This window comes from Tinamus guttatus, unplaced genomic scaffold, assembly GCF_059628265.1.
Source record: "Tinamus guttatus ecotype Peru unplaced genomic scaffold, ASM5962826v1 Tinamus_guttatus_pri_ptg000046l, whole genome shotgun sequence".
Lineage (NCBI taxonomy): Eukaryota > Metazoa > Chordata > Aves > Tinamiformes > Tinamidae > Tinamus > Tinamus guttatus.
Genome location: NW_028288580.1, coordinates 1,774,137 through 1,796,102, shown reverse-complemented (window position 1 = coordinate 1,796,102; position 21,966 = coordinate 1,774,137). Strand labels below are relative to the sequence as shown.

The 21,966-nt window shown below is 42.7% G+C and overlaps 1 protein-coding gene across 1 annotated transcript in view; it reads left to right on the top strand.

Moving 5' to 3' along the window:
- SCML4 (Scm polycomb group protein like 4) overlaps nt 1-19,221 on the top strand; it is a 40,389-nt gene extending 21,168 nt beyond the window's left edge. Inside the window, exons 5-7 of the mRNA XM_010228400.2 lie at nt 5,874-6,137; nt 14,250-14,395; nt 19,096-19,221. Coding sequence (XP_010226702.1) covers nt 5,874-6,137; nt 14,250-14,395; nt 19,096-19,221 — 536 coding nt within the window. The remainder of the gene's footprint in view (nt 1-5,873; nt 6,138-14,249; nt 14,396-19,095) is intronic.
- The last annotated feature ends 2,745 nt before the right edge of the window (nt 19,222-21,966 follow it).

The following is a 21,966-nucleotide window of genomic DNA, read 5'->3' as shown; positions in this document are numbered from 1 at the left end:
CGAGGGTTTCCATGAGCATTCCCCATGCAACATGTGCGGCAGGGACAGTGCAAGGAGGGCTCAACCCCTGCACCGTGGAGCACGGTGGTGGGTTATGGCATTGCTGTGAAGACTAGCCAAAGGGCTTTGCTGCTGAGTGCCTTGCTGGGACTTCCTGGCAGAGGTTCCTCCATGGGGCTTCAAGTAGAGCATTTGCTGTAGATTAATAACTGGCACTGTGGAGACAGAAAGGCAGACTGAGGATGCCCAAGTCTAGACACAGCTCATTAGACCAAGTGCAAGGTGCTGAGTGCACATGCCCTGGTCTGTAGGCTTAGGGGTGCCTTGCTCCCCATGTCAGCTATTTATAATACTTGGGTTGGTGACCTCAGACAGATGGTTTCTGAGCTGTGTTGCAAGCAGGGGTATTCGTCATTGCTATTAAGAGCATCACTGCTGTTAAGAACGTGCAAAACTGCCAGCATGCTGTGAATGCTGATCCTGAGCAAAGCATGTACGAGCTTTACCTAGATGCAGCTTCTCTGTAGGTGTGCAGAAGATATCCTGTTAATAGGTATGGATGCCCATGGGCTCTCTGGTCTAAGGTGGTGGGTATATCTTCCCCAACCTTGGGTTCTGCTGTCCAAACAAATGCAGAGAAATGCCTGAAAACATTTTGAAAGGGACAGTTGGATGAATGAACAGGTGAGATGAATGGAAGAAATGGATATGCAGGCCAGCAGAGCAGGAGGAGGGAAAACACAAAATGGGAATAGAAAAAGAAGCTGGTAAAGCAGAAAAGGATGATATTGCTGATATTCCTGGCTCATAAAGCAACATTAGAGTTGGTGCAAGATTGAGATGTGGGAATGCAATGGAAGAAGCAACGGGGAAGGATGATGGTGAACAGCAGAGGAAGGAACAGGAGGTGGGAGATATAAGGGAAGCCAAGGGAGTCTGATACATCGAAGGAGAGAAGAATTTAACACAAGAAGAAACGTGGGAGCTGGAGCAGCTGAGGAAAGTGGCGCAAGCTCTTGCATTTAACTGGAGAAGGCAGTACAGACTGGAGAGGACAGGAGTGTCTCTGGAGTGCAGACAGAGGAAGTCTAGTAGAGGAAGGAAAGTTTTAGTTGGTTTAATTTTTATTTTAGTAAAAGATAAAAAAAAAAGAGAGAGAGATTAGATCTGCCTAAGAAAATGTCAGCTAAGAATCATCCTTCCTGGGTATACAGTCCTCTCCATTTCCTGCTTGACTTCAAATTGATCTTCTAATGTGCAATGTGAGATATAGTTTTCTGTGTTTTTCTGAAGCATCCCTGTTCCCAGATGTTATCCCATAACATCCCATTATTCCCATATGTCTATTATACATGTTCAGTATAGATGCATACTATATACCGTCATGTGGCACACTGCAGTGACATACAAATGACCTGGGGCAAAGGACTTCCATGTCATAGAGGCAAGAGGCAGAACCGCCTTTGTTCTATTTATGGAAAGGAAAACTAATTCAAAATGTCTTGATCATCTCAGGTTGGTGAGCAACTGTACTGGAGACTACTGTGCTCAAAGCAAAGACTCCAAACAGCTCTTTCCTATAACCTGCTGTAAGACATTGCATACTAATTTTTCAGCAGTGTGTTCTCTTCTGCTGACTACCTAAAAATAAAATATGGAAGTGCAGCAGAATACAGAAGAGCTAAGCTACAAATTTATGAAACTGTTGCATTGTAAACCTCAGTAGAGAGTTATGTTTTCTTCTATTGTTTTCAGAAAATATGTTTTTCCCTAATTGGTCAAAGTGGGATTAGCAGCTGGAAAAGCCATGTACTTTATAAGACCCTCTGGGAGCTTACAAAATGCAGGTATTTTCATAAAGATTGTTGCTCAAGTCCTGACTCATGCAGCTTCTTGTGGTGCAAACGAACAGCAGGATAGAGAAATAAGAACCCCAATAGCTTCCACATTTCTTGTGAACTTCTGGCCAGCAGAGCCTTTCCCTCCTGCTGCCTCTTGTGCAGCTCTAGTCCAACCTCTTGCTCAAGATGGAATCAGACTGTGTTCTTCAGGGCTTTGTCCAGTCAGCTCTTGAAAACCTCCTAGGACAAAGATTGCACAAGCTCTCTGGGCAACCTGCTCCATTGCCTCACTGTCCTCGTGGGGAAAAGATTTCTCCTTATATCGGTCTGCATCATTCTTTTTTCAATTTTTGCCTGTTGTCTTTTGTCCTCCTGCCTTGCACCGCTGAAGGGCCTGGCTACATCTTCCTGGTGGTAGCAGGTGGTGGGGGGGCCATTGCTAGGCCCTATAGAATGCAAGGAGGCTGATGAGGCATGGCTTACCTTGGTAAAAGCATACTGATGGTTCCCAATCAGTCTTTAGATTTCTCTTTTCTTCAAGCAATGGTGGTGCAGATTGCAAGCAGTGCCCAGATTTGGCACCCTGTCTGGATCCTGCAGTGACCATGCGGTCATTCCTTCTACTGAGATCTGCACTGTGGTCAGGTCAAAGGCTGCTGTGAATCGAAGAAATCTGAAACACCCCCACCTGATGCCTTGAAATATTCGTCTCTCACCTGTGTCCCTGCTGGAGATTGCACTTCTTTCCTGTGAAGTTTTTTGATGGGGCAATGCAGTATCGGAGGGTCAGAAAAGCAAACCTCTCTCTTATCCACCAGAAAATCACGTCTTTGTAGATACTCAGACCCTCACTGGATGCTGTCCTGAGCTCCCTACTCTAGGTGACCCTGCTTTGTGCAGAAGGACAGGATTAGATGATCTCCAGAGGACCTTTCCCACCACAGCCTTTCTGTGGTTCTGCAGCTCTCTGAAACCAACATTTTGCACTCTATTTTGAACTCAAGTCTTTACCAGGCAGCAGCCATCCCCAGCGGTCTGTCTGTGATCCCCTTCCATACCTCCATACTCTACTTCCTGTCGGACCAACATTGCTCCTCCAGCTTCCTTCTCACTCCACTAGCTGGGGTGTCTCCATCTCTCTTTGGCCTGGCGCACGTTAATGCTTTCTCCAAGCTCCATTCCTAATGCTGGTCAAAGCACGATGTTGCAGGTCATTTTGAGGCATGGTCACTCTGGTAATGTCAAGATTGCAGGACCTCAAAATGCTTTCCAGACTGTGGTCCGCAACTCAGCATGTCCTAACTGCAAATTGAGCGAGATAGCCGAGTATCTCCACCTCATTCCCTCCCCATCTCCCACCTCTTTGTTTCCATGGAAAAGCAAGTTCAGGGGTATGTGGCCTGGGTAGAGGTTGCAATAATCCCCCAACATAGAGGTGGCTTTCCATGAAAGAAGCAGCACTTGAGCACAGCCCGAGCTGCTGACTAACATGGCCCATCTAGAAGAGGTGGTTGCTTGGGGCACATCAGCTAGGACAGTTTTACAGAGCAGCTCATGCTCAGTGGTGAGCACAGGAGCTGACCAGCACTTTTTAAAACTAAGTTTTAACACCAGTTAAGATGTTTATGCACATACACTTGAAAGCACTGTCTGTTCTTCCTTAATCTAACCATGATCTGTATTTCTTCAAGAGCTCCTCCTGGTCAGGGAAGTGACTCTCTGGTTTGTTGCTCTTGTAGCCTAATGTTGAGACATCTTGATCTGAAGATCAGGAGCTCCTTAAAGGCTTGGTTTGAAGCCTGGATGCTTAAGACTCTCCCTACTGGCTAATGGCAACATGAATGTCACTCTTCAGATTTTTCTTTCCTGAAGAGCCCAAAATAATAAAGTGATCTGGATCAAGAGAAGAGTCTTAGGCAGAGTCAGGACGTAACTGACATCATCTGGCTCCTAGTCTTAGTCTCTAACAAAGCTTGTGGGTGCCCGTCAAGGGGGGAAATCATCACTGCAGGACTTATTTTATACATAATACTGAGAGAGTCTGACATCAGCCAGAAAATCCCCGGTGTCCACTTGCAAATTTAGGAGTCATTTATATCCATAATTATAAAAGCTGTATGCTGTTTATTTAGCAGGGCTCTTTTAATGTTCTGTTTGTTGTTTTGATAGTCTGTATCTTCTTCATATTGTAATCATATTAAAAGAGCATTCTTTTCCTGGAGTAAAGAGGTAATGATTCACAAGAGGCATAATTATTCCATGTGGTGCAGGCAGGATGCTACCGTAAGAGCTGCCTTCTTTATGTGTAAGAGGCTTTTATTGCAACTGCTCTACACAGTAATTAAATTCCTTTGAATGAGAAGGCTTGATTGGATTTTCTTTGGTTTATTGGGAGGAGTCTGAAAAGCAAGATATTTAGCTCAATTGCAATACAATTTTGGCATCTGTTGGAGGCTAGGGAGAAAGGTTCAGAGTGTCTGATTCCCCTTTCTCTTATGTTAGCAGAACTCCAGTGAGTTCAATTGAATTACACTATATTTGTACTTGTGCACGAATCAAGCTCAGAAAGCCCTGGCAGAAAGCAGCAGGATACCTGAACATATGCTGTTAGAATTCAAATTACGTAGGGCAAAAAAATGCTGCTAAAGGAAAGCTGCTTGCAGTTGCAAAATCAACTGCCTGAAAGTGAGGAAACATCATATTTAAGACTGTCCTTCATATCTGATTTTTGCTTTATAGTGAATCCAGCCTTGGCCCAAAATGGGGCAAAGCTTTATAAGACAGCAGCAAACAAATCAAAAGCCAGGTGGCTGTGTAACTAAGTCATGACACATGTACAAGGATGCTGGCATGGACCAACTTTAGAATATATGACTTGTCAACTTAAATCATGTTTAATATCAACTATTGTATGCATTTGCCAAAGGGGTTTTAAGGGAAAAGAGTAAAAATGTAAATTGAAAGAAAAAACATATTATGTTCAGAGTCAACATGTATTATCCATAGGGTTTGGGTTCTGAAGCATAAATTACAGCATAAATGCTACCTATTACTCAACAAGGCTATGCAGTACTTCAGAAGGAAATGTGGATTCAGACAAGGAATGAGATGTGACAAAGTGGGGGAAGAATGTGTCATTGGAGGGCAAAGGTGGAGGAAGAGCCCAGCAAAACAGGAAATAAAGGCCATGACTATGTTTCACGAAGACAAAAAATGCAAGAAGGAACATGGTCAAGTCCTTTGGGGAAGAGATTGGGACTGGCCCAACGGGAAATGGGACAGAGACATGGAGATTGTGCAAGGAAGAGACTGCGTCTCAGCCCAGCCAAGGGAGGTTGCAGGGAACTGGTGGTAACATCCAATTCTGAGAGGAAATGGCAAAAAAAAAAAAAAATCTTGGGCCCACAAGCAATGTTCACGCTTTGCCTCATCTCACCTTGATGTCAGGGGACATCAGCATTACACAAAGCAGAGGTCAGCAGAATTTTAATTTCAATTTTAACATTGCAGAACAAAATGGTTTATTAACTTTTTTTTTTCCTTCCAATTGGATGACAGTCATTAATAACGAATAAATTGTCTGTCCTGTTCTCTTCTTTCTTATCTTCAACTTCTGTGTGTTTAGACGAAAGACAGAGAGAGTAACAGCTCCCAAATGCTCTGGTCTCCATGTCATTCCTGTAGCACCATTAGGCAAATGAGACTTGTCTCCTTGGGGCCCTGCCGGTCAGTGCCCAAGGGTCACGCAGAGAGTATCACTGTGAAGGACCACAGATGCTAATGAACCACATCAGATCCAAGCCTGACCTGTGGTCACTCTGCTGTTTTCTGCGTGGTTGTGTCTCCTTCATTACTTCTTAATGCTCAGCCATGATCCCTCTGGGCTGCATAGGTAACTGGAAACGGAGCTCAAAGTTTTGCCAAAAAATGGCAGTATAGGCAAAAATATGTATATATATATATATATTTGTAAGGCTGTAAATAAATACTGATTGCATTTTACTGATCTCTGTTTCTCGGTTTCCTGAGCAGAAACGTCCATACCTGAGGATTACCTGGCTGACCCCGTGAACACGCAGCGCTACAGCGCGGACCCGGCCGACTCGGCCTGCAGCTGCGCGGGCTCCATGTACGGCCTGCGGCCGAGCCCCGACGGGCGTCTAACCGGGGGCTCCTCATCCGCCTGCGGCCATCGTCCTGCCCAGGGGTCTTCAGGGGGATCCTCCTCAACCGGCCTGAGGCACCCGACCTCCAGCCCGACGAGGAATGGGAGCTATCCTGAAGGAAACAGAAGTGGTAACATAACGTCCTCCCTTATAGCAGTGTGTGTCTGTGCTGGTGCTGCAACAGAGTCTTTACTCACTCCCAACCCCCTGGAAAATTAGTGAGATGGGTCTGGGTGAGCATCCATCGAGACCACCCACGTCTCCACTTACAAGGAGAAATAATAACCTGCTTAGACAGAAAATCAATCTGTTCATCATTAGGTAAAAAGGTGAATGTTTGCTAGTGTTGTTATTAATTATGTAAACAGATGTATTATGTATAATCATGTAGCAATCACAACTGGCATTATCGACTTTCAGATATAAATATTAATACATAAAGCAATGCTCCCCGAGATTGATATGGCTTACCCGCATGAGACCATCTGTGCACATGGTAGGATGCAGAGCAAACCCAAATATTAGTGCTAGGCTCAAAACATTTCAGCAAAAGCTTTTGTTTTCTCCTGCATGGTCCCTCTATCCCTTAAATCATAAACTGGGCCAGATTTTGTTTAAAAAGACTGCCCAGAACATGCATTTTTATAAATCACCCAGCTCTCTGCTCAAGGCTCTGTTATGCTTCAGGGAAGCAAAATGATTTCCAGGTGTGAGGGCAGTGATCAGAGCATTGCTGTCATTACGCCTTTCGGTTTAGAAATCAGCATTATACTAGCTTTTTCTCAGCTTTTTGCTATGTCCTACAATTCTCCACGATTTTCCCCAAAAATGATCCAAGCTAATCAAATTTGTATTTAAATATCTCATTTTAATGTTTAAATACAAATTTGTATTTGTATGTAGTATTAGCTATACTCTTAATTTCAGTTAACTTTGCATTTTCCAAGTTCTCCATTAACAGGTCTTTATCAGTAGTGATTTTACCAGTGTCTTCACCCCTTACTAATTATTCAAACTTCATTTATGCATTTCTCATCTTGATGATGGATCTAACAAAGGAGTTGAGAGTCTCAGCCATTTTTAAGTCATTAATTTCTTTCCTCATTTATTAATGGAATCTACTGTCACTCCAGTATTTTTTTTTCATTTGATAAATTTGACAAAGCCTTGCTAGTTCCCCTTATCCTCTTTGCCTAGCATTAACTCAATACACTGCCTTTCTGCTTTTGCATTTCCCCTGAAAACTGCAAGTGGTTTTGCCTATTCTTGCTTGATAGCTACCCCATCATCTCCTCCCAGTAACCCCAGACCTTAGCATAATTACTTTACAATGTTCTCCTCCTCAATATTACTGTATTACTGCTTGCTTCTGAACTTCTGTTTTATTTAATTTTTTATTTATATTTAATATTTTAGAACATTATTCTTCTTTTTTTTCAGTTTTTATCCCTGGATTTCTTTTTTTCCGTAAGTTTGCCTTCCTAAATATTAAATACCTGTCAAAACTGTCACTTTGATATTATTTTCACTCTGCTATTGCCTTGGCTTATCCCTGTGTTCTTCTATTATACCTAACACAGAAAAGTATTTGGATCTCATCACTACTTTTCATCATTTACACAGTCAGCTTTACTCAAAGCGAAGTGGATTGATTGAAAGTGCACTATTGCAAACAAACTTTAAATGTCCTTGCTAAACCTTGGGTCTCCAGCTACAAAGGAAAGGAAGAGAAGGGCCAGTTTACTTCAGATCTTTAATGCCTCCACGGTCAGCATATGCAGATGCTGGGAAGGCAAAGTGGTTTGCTGTACCTGGAGATTTGTTTCCCCTCTCCCACTGCTTCCCTGGGAGCTCCTAAGAGAACTGGGAGGCTTTTGTCAAGCTTTTCTAGTTGGCAGTTGCAAGCAGCCTAGATTTAACGGTGTTGTTACACGTTTGGGTTGAAAGTCTCCAACGCTCTCGCTGTGATCAGTCGTTGCCGCTTTGTAGATTGATCATCCCTGCAGACAGGTCTACTCAAAGATCCCTCAAGCCCTGCCTCCTGTCTCCTGCACAAGACAGACATAGCCAGGGAAGAGACACATCAAACGACAGTGGCACGTCGCCTCCATCATCTTTGCCTTCAGAAATTCATGCCTTCCTGAGCCAGGGGTGGGAGATTCATATTTAGTAACCCTCAACAGATTTTTCTTTGAGTTACTGAATGGTTTATTTAATACTTTGCACATTTGCAGCATCCACAAAATGCAGTGGTAGAGTTGCACCTAAAAGTGAGTTGTTTGGAGAAAATCCCTGTTATTAGGGGGTTGAATCCATATAAAAGAGACTTGGAAGCTCAGAGTTCCTTAGGCTTCATGGCTGCATCACATTCCCCTCTTGGTTCTGATTGTGAATGTCACCATTTCACAGTCTCGGACAACACCTTGTGAAAAGTAAGCAATTTACTGACTGGGAAGCTAAGTTTTGGCTGACAACTCAATCTCTTTACCAGAAATTACAAAATTCCCAAGAAAAAAAAAATCCCCAAAATCCAGTATTTAGAAAGTGAAATCCTGAAAGATGGCAGGCCTTTTTTTCTCTTCTTCCCCAGAACTGAACCAACAGAAAACTCACAGTGTCCACACATTAGGCTTTGCAGGTTCCTCTGTTTCTCTAGCTTGAAAAATATGAAAGCAAACTGGGGAGCAAAAGAGGAAGAGTCCCCAGATTCTCTGGGCCCAGGCACCTGTGATATCTAAGTGCTTTTGAAGCAGCTATAAGTGGCTTCGAGCTGGCACTTGAGGGTAGAAGAACTCTCCCCAAAACTGCTTAGTATTTCCTTAGGTGTCCCATGCATTTAATATTTGCAAAGACTAGCTCATCCCAGGCCACTGAGACACTTTGGCCAGCTAAGTACAGGCTCTCTAGAACTGATAGTTATGTAATGAGCATCACTAAAACTATTATTATTTTGTTGATGCAGCTTATTTATACTTACTAACAATTTACCAGTCCTGGTACCACCCACTGTGCACTAGGGCCTGCACATTCAAACTCGTGCAGAGATGGGTTTCCAGCATCCTCCTCCTGTACCCCAGGTGCTCTACCAGTAGGGACCAGGGCAAGCAGGCACATCTGTTTGCTGGTGCACATCTGTGCCACTACTATGCATTGGGGTTCCTCCAAGCGCCCCAGCTACTTTCTAGAGACCCCAGCAGAGAGTTGGCCACGGAGGGTAGTTTCACTCCGCTACAGGCAGGCAATTCTCAGCGCCTGTGATTTGATTTGCAAGGCAGTGACATCCACCCTGTCAAGGTGCGCACAGATAAATAACGACATCATTCCTAGTGTTAAAGAAACTGTCCTTTTCCTACTCACAGCCTGGTTTTGTCTCTTCTGCCTGCAACAGTATCAGTTCTGACGTGCTTCCCAATAACGTTGCAAGGCTTATCACGACCTTTAACGTGGAGATTCTGTTTCTTCACAGCTATCATACTTGTCACCTAACATGCTCCTTCCACTTTTTATGGCAATGCTAGACTTTTAAAATATGCAGTTTCCTTCTGAAACTGCCTTCGTGCAGCTATGCGAGGCATGAAGGTATGCAAGGGTTTGATTAGTGCCTTTGCAAAATCCCTCCTGCAAAGGTCTTAGGTATCTGTGCTCTTACAATGATGCCTCTGCCTGGGTTTGTCTCTTTTCTAGAGATACTTTATATGCTGCTGAATGATAAGCAAGCAAAGATGAGTAATTGATGCATGCTAGGATCTGTTCTTATTCTTCTCCATTTGCGTACTCACAAGGCAGGGATGGGCAGTGCTTGTTAAAAAGAGAAAGCATTTGTCTCTGAAACCTCTAGCCAATCTTTCTTATTTATGGATATTTTTGAAAAATAGCGTGCCTTATTTATCATGGTAGGCAAATATCGTGGAAAAAAATCGTAACTGTAAAATGTATCACAGTGCCTAGCAGAACATGTTTTTCAAGTAGAATGGATGAGATTAAGTCTCAGAGCTCTCATTAATGTGATTGGAAGCTCGATGCCTAATTCTACGTGATTATGCTAAAAAATTCCAAAAAAAAAAAAAAAAAAAAAGTCAGTTGGGGTTGCTAACAGATAAGCATGCACTCTCCTGTCATCATTTGCCAAACTGAAGCTCTTAGAGACAGAATAGTCAAGGACATCATAAACCTTTCCAAGCCCTGCTTAAATAGCAAACAAACACTGTACTTCCAAGTATGGAGAATTGCATATTTAACCATAACATAATTGCCTTAACCTTGTTGTGCAGCTTGTTGGTTTTACTTAATTTCATTATCTATTTGCAATGGCAAAGGAGGTCCCCATGGCACTGCTGGGCACTGCTGCCTCTGCAAATGCAGAAGGGCTTTGGAAGCCATTCACAACCTAAAAGGGTGGGTGCCTTTAGTGAGGTGCCTTTTCTCTTCTCCTTATGAGAGGGGTGGATTTTTTTAATTCTGGGAGGGTAATTTTTCCTATTTCTCTATGCCTTTGAGGGCCTGCTACTTTAGTTTGCTTTCAGCAGACCTGCTGCTCCTTATTATCTGCTCCAGTGCGGTCAGAGGGAACCTTTTAAAATTTCATTCCGACCCCCATCCCCTGAGGCAAGGAAATCATTTAGGCCTGCAGCAATATTAAAGTTCATCCGTCACTCTCTTTCCACTCTTATCTATCAATGACCGTGCTCCCTCTGGGGTCTGTTTGTTTGCCAAGAACCTATTTAAGGAGTCTGTTATTTGTCTTTGCTCCATTTCAGCATTGGAGGTTTAGCTCCATTTCAGCATTTCATTTCCTTGGCATGTCCCTGAATCAGTTGGGCTTTTGGCTTCATCTCTTTCCATCTTCATTCCCAGGACAGCTCCAAAGCTGGAGCCTGGGATCAGCAGAAAATCCACATGAGATGAGGTGTCTTCAGCCCAGATCAAGCCAGGTCATGTCACTCCATTGGCTTCACCCAGCTGTGGTGTTTCGGGGCTGAGCTGGTCTTTCTGACAAATGCAGGTCCCATTCCCACCCAAGGAACAGCCGCTAAATCCAAGGAGTCCCTGTGAAGGCTTCCCCAAGGACAACCTGCTCCCCCTCTTTTCTCAGGCACCTTTTTAGGCAAAACAGAAAAGTGCTCCCCTTCGATTACCTAGATTTCCATATCCCTTTCCATTAATGTGACAAATTTTTGCCACCTGTCAAAAACAGGAAATTGGATTTGACCTAGATTACGATCTCTAAAAATAATTATTGGTCCTGAGCACTCCCATCTCTTTGTAATCTGAGTATTCATTATCATCTTGATTAATTCTGATGACAGGATGGCATAGGATACCCGGGAGACATGCGGCTTCCTCATTTATCTAATTCTTAGGTTAAGTGTGAATACCTTCAGATAAGAAAAAATGTGTAGCACTTGCTCTGCTGCCATCAAACACTTTTGTGCTTAGTATAGGAGTCTTTTAACAAAGTGATGATATTGAAACATAAAACCTAGGCCTTTGTGTAGATGTGAAATGATTAATTTTTCTTTTGTAAGTAAATGAACGGATTCCACTTAAATGTGTAAACTAAAAAGCCGCTGAACCAGAGTAAAATCAATAACAAAACATATTTTAAAAGATATGGAAAAGCAGAGAGTTTCCAGGCTAGGCACCAAGTTCGGGAGACTAGTCAGCAAATTGATGATATCCCATTTTTACTAATGACACTTAGAGATAGACAGACATACACAAGTAAAATAGCACATCTTAGGTTTTTGAAAAAGCAGCAGAGAATTCCTTATTTAATTCTGAATACATAAATGAAGGTTGAGTAATCTTTGAAGAGTTAATATCTATACATAATTCTTGTTTTTAAATCACAACATGATACCTCAGCTAGAGATTTGAAAGGGTTATCTTATCTTGTTAGGTTCCTGGGAAAGTTCTAGCCATTTGTTTTCTTTAGGAAGGTCATTTATATTTTTGTGTTAAAAAAAAACAGATTTATGCTATTGATCATTAGACTGCAAAGTAGTGCGAAGGGAATGCAAATGGAATAGAATTCCCTTGTCCTTTCAACCTTTTCTTCTCCCCACCTTTTCCTTTTCCTTCGGATATTTCTATATCTGTAAAGGCTCTCCGGGAGCTCTATGTTCCCTGTTGCCCTTTTCTGGCATTTCTGGCAAGAGTCATGGGGCTAAGGCCTGCTCTCTCTTAAACAGGATACCGGGGGGAAATGACTCTCCGTAGGGGCCCAGCATCTCCTCGGCCGTATCACGGGTGCAGCGTGGAAACTGCAGTCCTGTGGGCACAGCTAAGCCCATCCCCGATCCCCTCTGTTTCCCCACAAAAGCTGGACTTTCTTCTTGTCCTTTGGTTTGAGCTTCCCCGGGGCAACATCTCCACACCTCAGCTGGCATCTGGAGCACCAGCAGATCTGCTGGGGAGAAACACTACCAATCCCAAGCCAGGCCACAAGACCGTCTTTCGTGGCACTTGCACCTCCATGTCCTCCATGTTCTTGGTTCTCCTTGGTCCTTACTCACTCAACGTTACTGATGGTCCAGGGCTTGGTGCATTTTGCACTCTTTGTCTTCATCACTCCATGGCAAGGACACCAGATGGCCGCTTTGCTGATGTGTATTGCATTTATTCTGCGAGCGGTGCTCGGGGTCGTGTGGCTCCGCGTGAGCACCAATCCTAGCTGTCTAATTAAAAGGACCTGCGGCTATTCCTTGCCCTTAATATCCAGAACAGTGACTTAGCAAATGAGAGTGTAATTATCATGATATTTACATCATATCCCATTATGAAACCCATCGACCAGATTTGCACATTTGTAGCATTGCTGCTTACTGGGGTTCATCTTTCATAATTGCAAAATTTGCCTCATTACATTATACTGTAAGCTGAGGATGGTGGCAAGTGAAAAAGGACCAATATGCACATAAAACACTTATTGTGCCTATATGGGCAGATCCTCAGATAATATAAATCAGCACGGCTCTATTGAAATCATTGAAATGACAATTTACATCAGTCACAAACCCAGCCCAGTACATTTGCTCACATATATTATGATGCTTGGAGTCCTACATGGTATTCTAATATATTTTAATCTATCTTTATAAGCTCAGTATTTCTGCAGAGAGCTCAGCTCTGAGCCATTCTAATTTCCCTCTTGGCTACTTGAGGATTCTCCAGGCTCCCGTTCTGTAACTGGTCAGGTGGCTCCAATCTCCCTCTACTTGCACTCTTCTTTTCCTTTCTTCTGCAGTGTCTGCTTCTTACCATTTGCATCTATCATTAAAAATTGTGCCTTAACCAAAAAAAAATCAAAAAAAGAAAAAGAAAAAGGTAGGTTCAGGCAAATAACATTTTATACGTCGGCGTGCTGCCTCCTGCTAATGCAAAGTTTGCTTTGTGCAGATATAAACAAATGCAAACCACCTTCCTGAAACCTAGCATAACACAGTTCTTGTAATAGTGACATAGCTTGGTGGGGGTCAGGGAGAAGAGGAACTGCACGCACATGGAGGCTGAGATTTATAATTCTGCAGAGACTAAGAATAAAAACATAAATGCACTTCCATTCCTATGTGCCTTTATTCCCTTGATTTAAAGCTACAGCAAGCTGAAGTGACTTTAAATCATCCTGAGCTCATACCATTAAAAAGTCACACATGCAATGTTCATCTTAGCATGTTTTAGTAGCTCTCCAAATAATAGGCGTTCATTGGGGACCTTCAGCTTGGTGAGAGCCTCAGATTAGGCAGATGCTGGCTAGAAATGCTCCTTTAAACTTCAAGATAAGGCTGAAAATATGAATGCTAGGAGAAAAACTCTTCCCTAAATTCTTATTTAACCCTCTAGCTTTAACATTCAGTGATACTTTCCATGGTTTAGTGCCCAAGTGCTTTCTCTCCAGGTGGGAGGGTGATGTCTTCTTGAGCCGACATCCCCGTGGCTTGCAGATCAGACAGCAGGGACAGCTCAGTATAACAGCCTGGCAGCTAGCACAGTTTTCCTTCCCCAGCAGGAACCTGAGGGTTTCATGTTTTTAACACAACTCACCAGCTGGGATTATGTCTCCTGGTAAATGCTCAGACAGAAAAGTGCCAAGTCCCCTTCTCTCCCCATCCGCTGCTGCCCCACACAAGCAGATCCAAAGTCCATGGCAGTGTAAGGCTGCCACAGCGCTGCACGGTCACAAACCGAGGAAATCACTGTGTGCCCTTGTAATGTGCTGTTGTGGGCCTTTTTACACCCCTAGCCTCAAGTCCTTCACCGGAGACACCAGACGTGGCTCGGCCATCAAGCAAGAATCCTTCAACCTGGACTGTGGACGACGTGGTTTGGTTCGTGAAGGATGCAGACCCTCACGCTTTAGGTCCCCATGTGGAGCTCTTCCGAAAACACGTATGTAGAAGGCTGCCCTTCATATGTCTGGGTAATTTACACCAAGTGTGCAGGCACTACAAAGAGATGTCCATCACACATTACACACAAGTCCCCAGCTGCTTTTGGCTGCCATAGGCAGTGTTTGTGCTCAGCCAGGTTTAAGACAAGTTTGTGCAAGGAATTCAGCATCGTTGTGAGGTTTGGTCAGGAGAAAGATTCACTTATCCTTTAATAGAAAGACCCTGATCACATCCCAAGAAAATACTTGCTATCTGTTCCTAACTGTACTAGCATAAATTGTGCCAAGCCTAAGAAAAAGCACAAAGGATCTGGTGCTCATTTTTCTGTGTCAGACTGGCACAAAAAGCCTTGCCTCAGTGACAATTATTTCCCAGGGTACCCATGATTCTCCTCTGAAGAGCGTTCTCTATGTGACTCTGGATATTTAGCAGGAGAAGCCCAAAACAGCTACATTTTTCATCTTTTTCACAGTATTATATTACACCATAACTGAATTTAACAGACCTGCTTACTCACTGATGGTTGCATTCACTGGGCAGTCCCCAGTGGTGGAAATAATAATATCCTCTAGCATTTCAATTAGTAAAAGGAAAAGCTGTAAACATACATCTGACCAAGAGCTGCTTGTTTTGTTGCTTCTGCATCTAATAGTATCTTCATGCATCCCCTCATGCCTCCTTGATCAATTCGGTCTGACTGAAAATGGATTTTACTCTAAAGATTGTTCAACTGTGTTCATGCCTTCAGTTGTAAGTGTCTATTCTTCGGTCTAAATGAAAACAGCTCCCCAACTGAAGCCCAGATCAGAATTTCAGGTTATGAAGTAAGTGAAAGGTTTGATAGCCAGGTTCTACTCCTTGTCCTCAGAGCCAGGAGGGACTGGTGAGAAGGTGGAGCTGCAGGTAAAGAGCCTAGTGAGACAACTGAGAACATCCAGCTACACAACCATGTGGAGTTTTCCAATATAAGGAGCAGGTGCCGCTGAAGAGCAGGGACAGACGAACATTAAGATGTGCTCATAAATGAAAGTCTCAATGTCTTCTTACCCTACAAAGGCTTCAAGACCTTTTGCCATTTCTCAGGCAGTTCAGTAGGATGAGGAGAGAAGATATAAGTACACCAGGACAAGAGATGGGTCAGGTGCTAACATACTTTCCCTGCCTACTGCTGATAAAGTCAGATTTGCCTTGTAAGGTGCTTATGAAAATGTGACATAAGTTGGCCATGAGGATACCAGGCAGATAACTGAGCATCTCAGATTTAAAGAAACTTGCTTCGACATGACACTGTCAGGAGGGGCTGTGCACCAAGAGACAATCTGCATGTGAGGGAAAAGGATCATCGTTGTCTTAAGGCTTGCAGGTGCATTGCAAAGAAGAGTTCAAAGTTGAGGTTGTAAGATACATTCAGAGCAAAAGCACCAGGTTTGTAGACTCTGCACTCCTAGCAAAGGCCAACTTTCACACGGCAACCACACTGGGACACAGTGTGAGACCTTCCTGGCCAGCTGCACTGCAGCGTGCCACAACACTACACTGCCCTGTGACCAAAGAGAGCAAGTTAAATTGCCGCTAAAGGCTGTCCCTGTCATCCTCAGTGAAACACCCAGTACCTACAGGTTCCACTTATCACCGGTTTCCTCGTAAAATATGCAGTAGGTCTGAGAACTTGGGTAAAATTACCACACAAGTCAATTCAATTACGCCTTCGAGTTATATATGTCCCTGCAATTTTTCAGCCTTCAAATCTCATCTGGATTAGCATGGAGACCCCACGGGTGAGAGACAAGTGATTAGTCCATTAACCTTAGCCATATCTTCCTGTATGTTCAATCTTTCCACGAAGCAGGTGCATAATTTACTTAGAAGCACTTACTGTCATTGACAAGGCCCAGCTATCACCTGAAATTGTCGCTTTGGCCATCAACTAATCTGAGCTATGACACTGGGAGGGAGAGGGCAATGGGACCACAAGGAAGAAAAGGGTGTGGGGAGGACTACTGGTTGAGGACAGTGCTTTTCCATGTTACCATACTAAACAAAGGCTACCAGAATGTGGGTGTTGATTGTAGTCTCTGGAGTGGGGTTTCCCAATGTGCAATACGAAGCTGTCGCCTGCACAAGCGATAGCTGCAATATGCATATGAGATCACTGTGGTCCTTGCTCTGCTCTTCTCAACAGGAGCAGAAGCTTTTCTTATTGCCAAGATGCACACAAGTAGCTCCTGAGGGTGCTCAAAGACCATGAAACTCCCTCCCCTCTGCTGTTTCCTTATTCCCTTGGCAGGGCTGTATGCCACAGAAAGCCTGACTCGTACCTGACAGGTCTTTTGGCCCCTCACAGAGGAACCATCCGCCTCGCAGAGACCTCTTGCACCACTAGGACAAGAGCTTTTCTCAGCAAGAAGCAAGCGATGGCTGGAAGACTGGGGAAGGGAAACAGGAGGGGAAAGAACTGCAAGGAGAATTAGCAGGTGGAAAATTCTAGCTAGAAGCGATCGAAGCAATGTTATGGTCTGACAGTTTAATTATGAGGCCAGTGATTGGCAAATGCATGTATGAAAGAGACAAAAACCTTTGAGTTTAATGTAATTAAACCCATTTATTCAAAGAGCAACCTGCTTCTGCCTTTGCTAGACATGAGCATGCATCTTCTCCCAGATCTCCTTCATATCATTTTAGCATGTTCCACTGAGGTAACTGCTTGCTACCCTCCTGTTGCTGATGGTGGCCTCATCAGGAGCTTAGCTCATGAGGTTGCAGAGTGGAAAAGAGAGAAGGTTTCTTCCTGTTTGTTGTATAACTCAAGTCTTTTATTTCACTCAAAAGTAGGTGCTTAAATACCCATAAGTACTTAGACTTTTGTCTTAGTCATTAAAAACCTGATCCTGGGAGACATCCACAGACTCTTGCGCAGGTTGTACAGAGTTTGTTTAGGGGATGCTAGTATTCCCAGAAAAGTGCTGCAGGAAGCAGGCACAAACACAGTAATCCTCATTATAGTAGGCAGAAGCTTTATATCTATTTCCCCCACATACCATGACCTTGCAGCCCCCACCTCAGACACCACTCGTTGTTTCAATGCCCTTGCAGGGTCACAGCAGTGTTCTGCAATGTTCTGACTCACAGGGGAGCAGATCTCAGTTCATGTGAAACAAGCGTATTGCACTGATTGCACTGAATTTCACCAGCTCCAGAACTGGTTCAGGATCTCCTGGTAGAGCTATTGCTTACCTGGGGACCGTGCTGCAGAAACCTTCTTTTTTAAGTTTTTTTTCAAGGGCTGACACAGTGTTATTGTAGAGAAGCCAAGCCAACAAGCTGCACAGGGACACAGCTAATATGGGACACTCAGCTGGATATGAATACTCCCTCTGGCATACTCCATCGTGGAGTTTCATTTTGATCCCTCATAGTATTAATAAAGGAAATAATAAAATGTTGAACTCAACATTTAGAAACAGTTGCATTTGCACCAAACACTTGACAGCGCTTTTACCTATAGCATCATGATTGCGGGAGTTTGTTTTTCATTCTTATACAAATATTAATTGTTTGTAAAGCTTACTATTTCTTTCCCTCAGCTTCCTTGAAAAGATCGGAAGGAGAGAGAGGAGCAAAGAGAATTTCTATTATGGATGGGGTGGAGGCTGCAGAATGAAGAGCATCAATTGATTGAGTTAATCAGAAAGTGACCTTAACTGCTCATCAGCTAAATCACCTACTGAATGGAATAATGATGATCAGGGCAAATTAGGATCCATAGTATTGCTTAATTAGTAGGCAATGGATCACAGGGGAAAGACCTGCCCGTCAGAAACATAGAATACAATATATACTACATTATTGCGTGGGTATTATGTGTGTATGTATACACAAGCATATACAGCATTAGCTCTGATGAACCGAGGATCTAAATAAGGTGGAGACTGTGGGGACTGGCAGTATTTTTTAGCAGATCCACTAATATAGTCAATAAAAACAGGCAAACCTGGGATCCAAGAAAGGGCTATGTCTCTGAAAGCTTGTGTGCTTTCTAATCATGTGAGAGGAGGTGAAACAGAAGAGAATCCATTTCCCTGCAAATGAACGCTCTTCTCTGCTCAGAACAGCACCCTTGCAATTTCAGAAAGGTTTTCAAGCTAATAGGTCTGAGATAAAAAAAATGAATTTGGTGGTAATTTCCTCCACTTAGATGGTGCTTAAATTAAATTTGGTTAAATTTTGCTAATAAATCCAATGAAATATGTAAGTAGCTGTTATCTTCAATTTAAGAACAAGAAATAAAGATATGTCTTACTTGACAGAGGTGAACTGGGGATATGTGAAACATGCAGACAGTTAGTGACAAAGCTGGAATGGAGATTTGGTGGTCCATTATTAGGGGTTCATAAGGCCACATCTTTCTCTCTTGCTCTCAGCTCTTTCTTCTACTTTCTCTCAAGGTCAATTTGCTCCTCTCAAAATTAGAATTGGGCTTACAGCAACACAGATTTTTATTTTTTTTAAATATATGCTTTTATTGCAGAATAATTGAGAACAGTCAAACCTTAAGATTTTTTAAAAAATAAAAACTATATATTTTATATATAGTTTTATATAGCTATATATATATATATATATATATAAACCCTCCTTTATAGTTTTCTTTTTCCCTACCTTTTTAACACAAGGTCTCTTTCTCTCTTTTGAAACCAGGAAATTGATGGCAATGCTTTGTTGCTTCTGAAAAGCGACATGATCATGAAGTACCTGGGGTTGAAATTGGGACCAGCGCTGAAACTTTGCTACCACATTGATAAGCTCAAGCAAGTCAAGTTCTAACAAGTTCTCAAGCAACATCATAGCCTGACCTAAATCTGGACAACAAATTAAAGGTAACATGTTGCCTTACAGACGTGCATTCATATGTGGATTGTTCTTCTCTCTTTTTTAACAGACTTTGTCTTTTTTAATACTTGTGCATCTTCATCTTTTTTTAACCCAATGAGGTTTTTCGGGCTGCTTTGCGTTAACGATTTGCCAAAAAGTACGTAATTCCAATAATTACTGTGTATCATTATGATGATTATAGTAAGCCCTATTTTTGTAATCGGAAGCGGGGAGCCAGAAACACACCCAGCTCCGGCACACGGCGAGGGAGGGCTGCGGGATGGCGATCGCGGCTCCCTCGGAGGAACAACCGCTGCCGGCGCCGGCGGGTTGTGACGGGAGCGCAACGCTTGCGCCAGCGCACGAGGCCTGGAAAACGGCCGGACTTCGGTCCGCTCCTGTCTTATGGGAACTACTCCATGTCGTGCACTACCTGGGAAACTTGAATTCTTTTGTTTAAAAAGGAAACAAAAAAAAGAAAAAAAAAGAAAGAAGAACAAAAAGAAAAAATAAACAAAAGAAAGAAAACGGGGCAAAGAACAGGTTTTCTGCAAGCCAAAGTACTCTTTTTCCCACTAGAGGGAGCAGCCCTTATAGACTTTGGGCTGGAGCTCTGTGAACGCTGTGGCTTTCCTGGCTGAAGAGCTCTGGCCATCATGAGTCTCATATCTTGCACATCTCTAATTCCAATAAGGAATCGCAGGCTCCCAGCGGGATGAGCCCATTGCTGTTTACAGACAACTGATTCAAGAGAAGCCCAAAGGCAAACAGTGTTTCTGACACGGTGCTTCCCATTAAGCCGAAGAGGCATCGATGGCTCCTGCGCTGTCCCGGAGCCCTTTCACTCTGCCTTTTAGCTTGTGGTAGTCTGTAAGGAAAAAAAAAAAAAAAGGACTTTCTGCTTTTGTTTTTTTATGTTCCTGTTTTTAAAAAGCAAGGGCCCAGGGCGGCAGCATCCCTCACAAGGAGCTGGCAATCCCAGGCACGTTGTTCTTTTGCAATGATGGTTGGGTCCAGGATGGATGAATGCTTCCCTGACTGAGCTGCAGTGGAAGGAGAAGCACCAGGCTTCAAATCTCAAGTGAATTAAAAAATAACATCCTGCTGCCTCTTACTCAAAGCCAAAATGTGCTCATTGATACTCCATGTAGCCAAACCAGGAGAAAGGAAGGTCTTAGGCTAGAAAGTAACTTGTGGAATTCAGAAATGATCATTAAGAAGCAGCACATCCAATCATATAGTTTAAACCGTTAGTGGGAGGGCAATAGTGGTAGCAAGTATTTATAAGTCATGCAGATTACTTCAGAGTCAGCCTTGACTGAACTGGGAAATGGGGTGCTGATAATATGCAAGACATCACACCTTCTGACTGCTGCAGAGAAGAGAATATTACCAAAAATACCTCATGGAATAACATTCAGTTTGATGTACGTTACTAGAATAAATCTCGTACAAAAAAAATCAAGAATCAGTCAAGAAAACACTCAAGAATATGGGTAAGCACATCCCACAAGGCTTTCACTAAACTTTTGAGGGCTACTCTTCCAAACTGATAAAGTTATCTACATATGCTTGCAGAATTGGATCTTTACATCACGGACCAACTTTCAGCAAATCCTGCATTGAAACACCTCTAAAATGAATAGCTGAGTGTGCCAAATGAGAAGTCCTATAATATCAAGCAACATAATACACCGTACCTTAACATGCTGATCCTTAGAACTTAACTCATCTGCATCAGTATGTACCCATGTGATGGGAACATCAACATGAAAACTGTGCAGTTCATTTTCACTCTGACTTTTTTTAAAGTGCATCTTTCCTCACAAGGAGCCCCCCAAAAATGTAAAAACTTGCTGTATCAGTAATATCACATTCAGAAAGTCTTCAAACAACCTTTTTTTTTCTTCCATATACTTTTGAATATAGATAATTGCTCTTTCAGAAAAGTAATTTTAATTCCTCCACTTAAAACCCAGCACACTCTAGTATATCAGTAGTCAGAGCTGGCTATCAGATGGCTTCAGTGCTGGAAAACACCGTTTTGTCAAAATCAGAACTTTTCGTAAAAGCATGTTGCTTTCGAACGTAAAACTCTATCTAACTGAAACTACTTTTGGTAATGTCAGACGTCATTTTGACATCTGGCGTATGGAAGTTTTTATTTCAAAAAGCTTTTTTATTTTCTTTTATTTCACTGGCGATCTTGTAACTATACCTTTTTTGTTTGATGAAAGTAGAAAAAAATCAGAACTACAGAATTTCGTGAAAATGAAATATTCCCATTTGTCTCTCTCTTGCCTTCTCTTTCTTTCATCTCCCCTTCTCCAGACATCACAACTGAGACACAGTATTTATATACTCTTAAGAGGCAGTAATGTTCTTATACTTAACATGCTGAAATAATTTTAATGTATAGGTCTAACACATACAGTCAGTGGTGCTATTTCATTTTATACTGAACTTTTAGGCATGAACTAACAAGCTCAAGCCATGACATTTAATGATCTATCTTTTTGCAGGGGAGGCTTTTAGTGGGTTCTTTTTACACATAAGTAAAGCCTATAACAAAAATTCTTCATTGTATGTTTTTCAACTGAAAAGCAATTAGGAGGCAAAAAATCATGCAGCAATAGTGTAATTATAACTAATTTTTCCCTCTCAAGTCTTGTCAGCAAGGGCAGTTAAGCAGCTCTT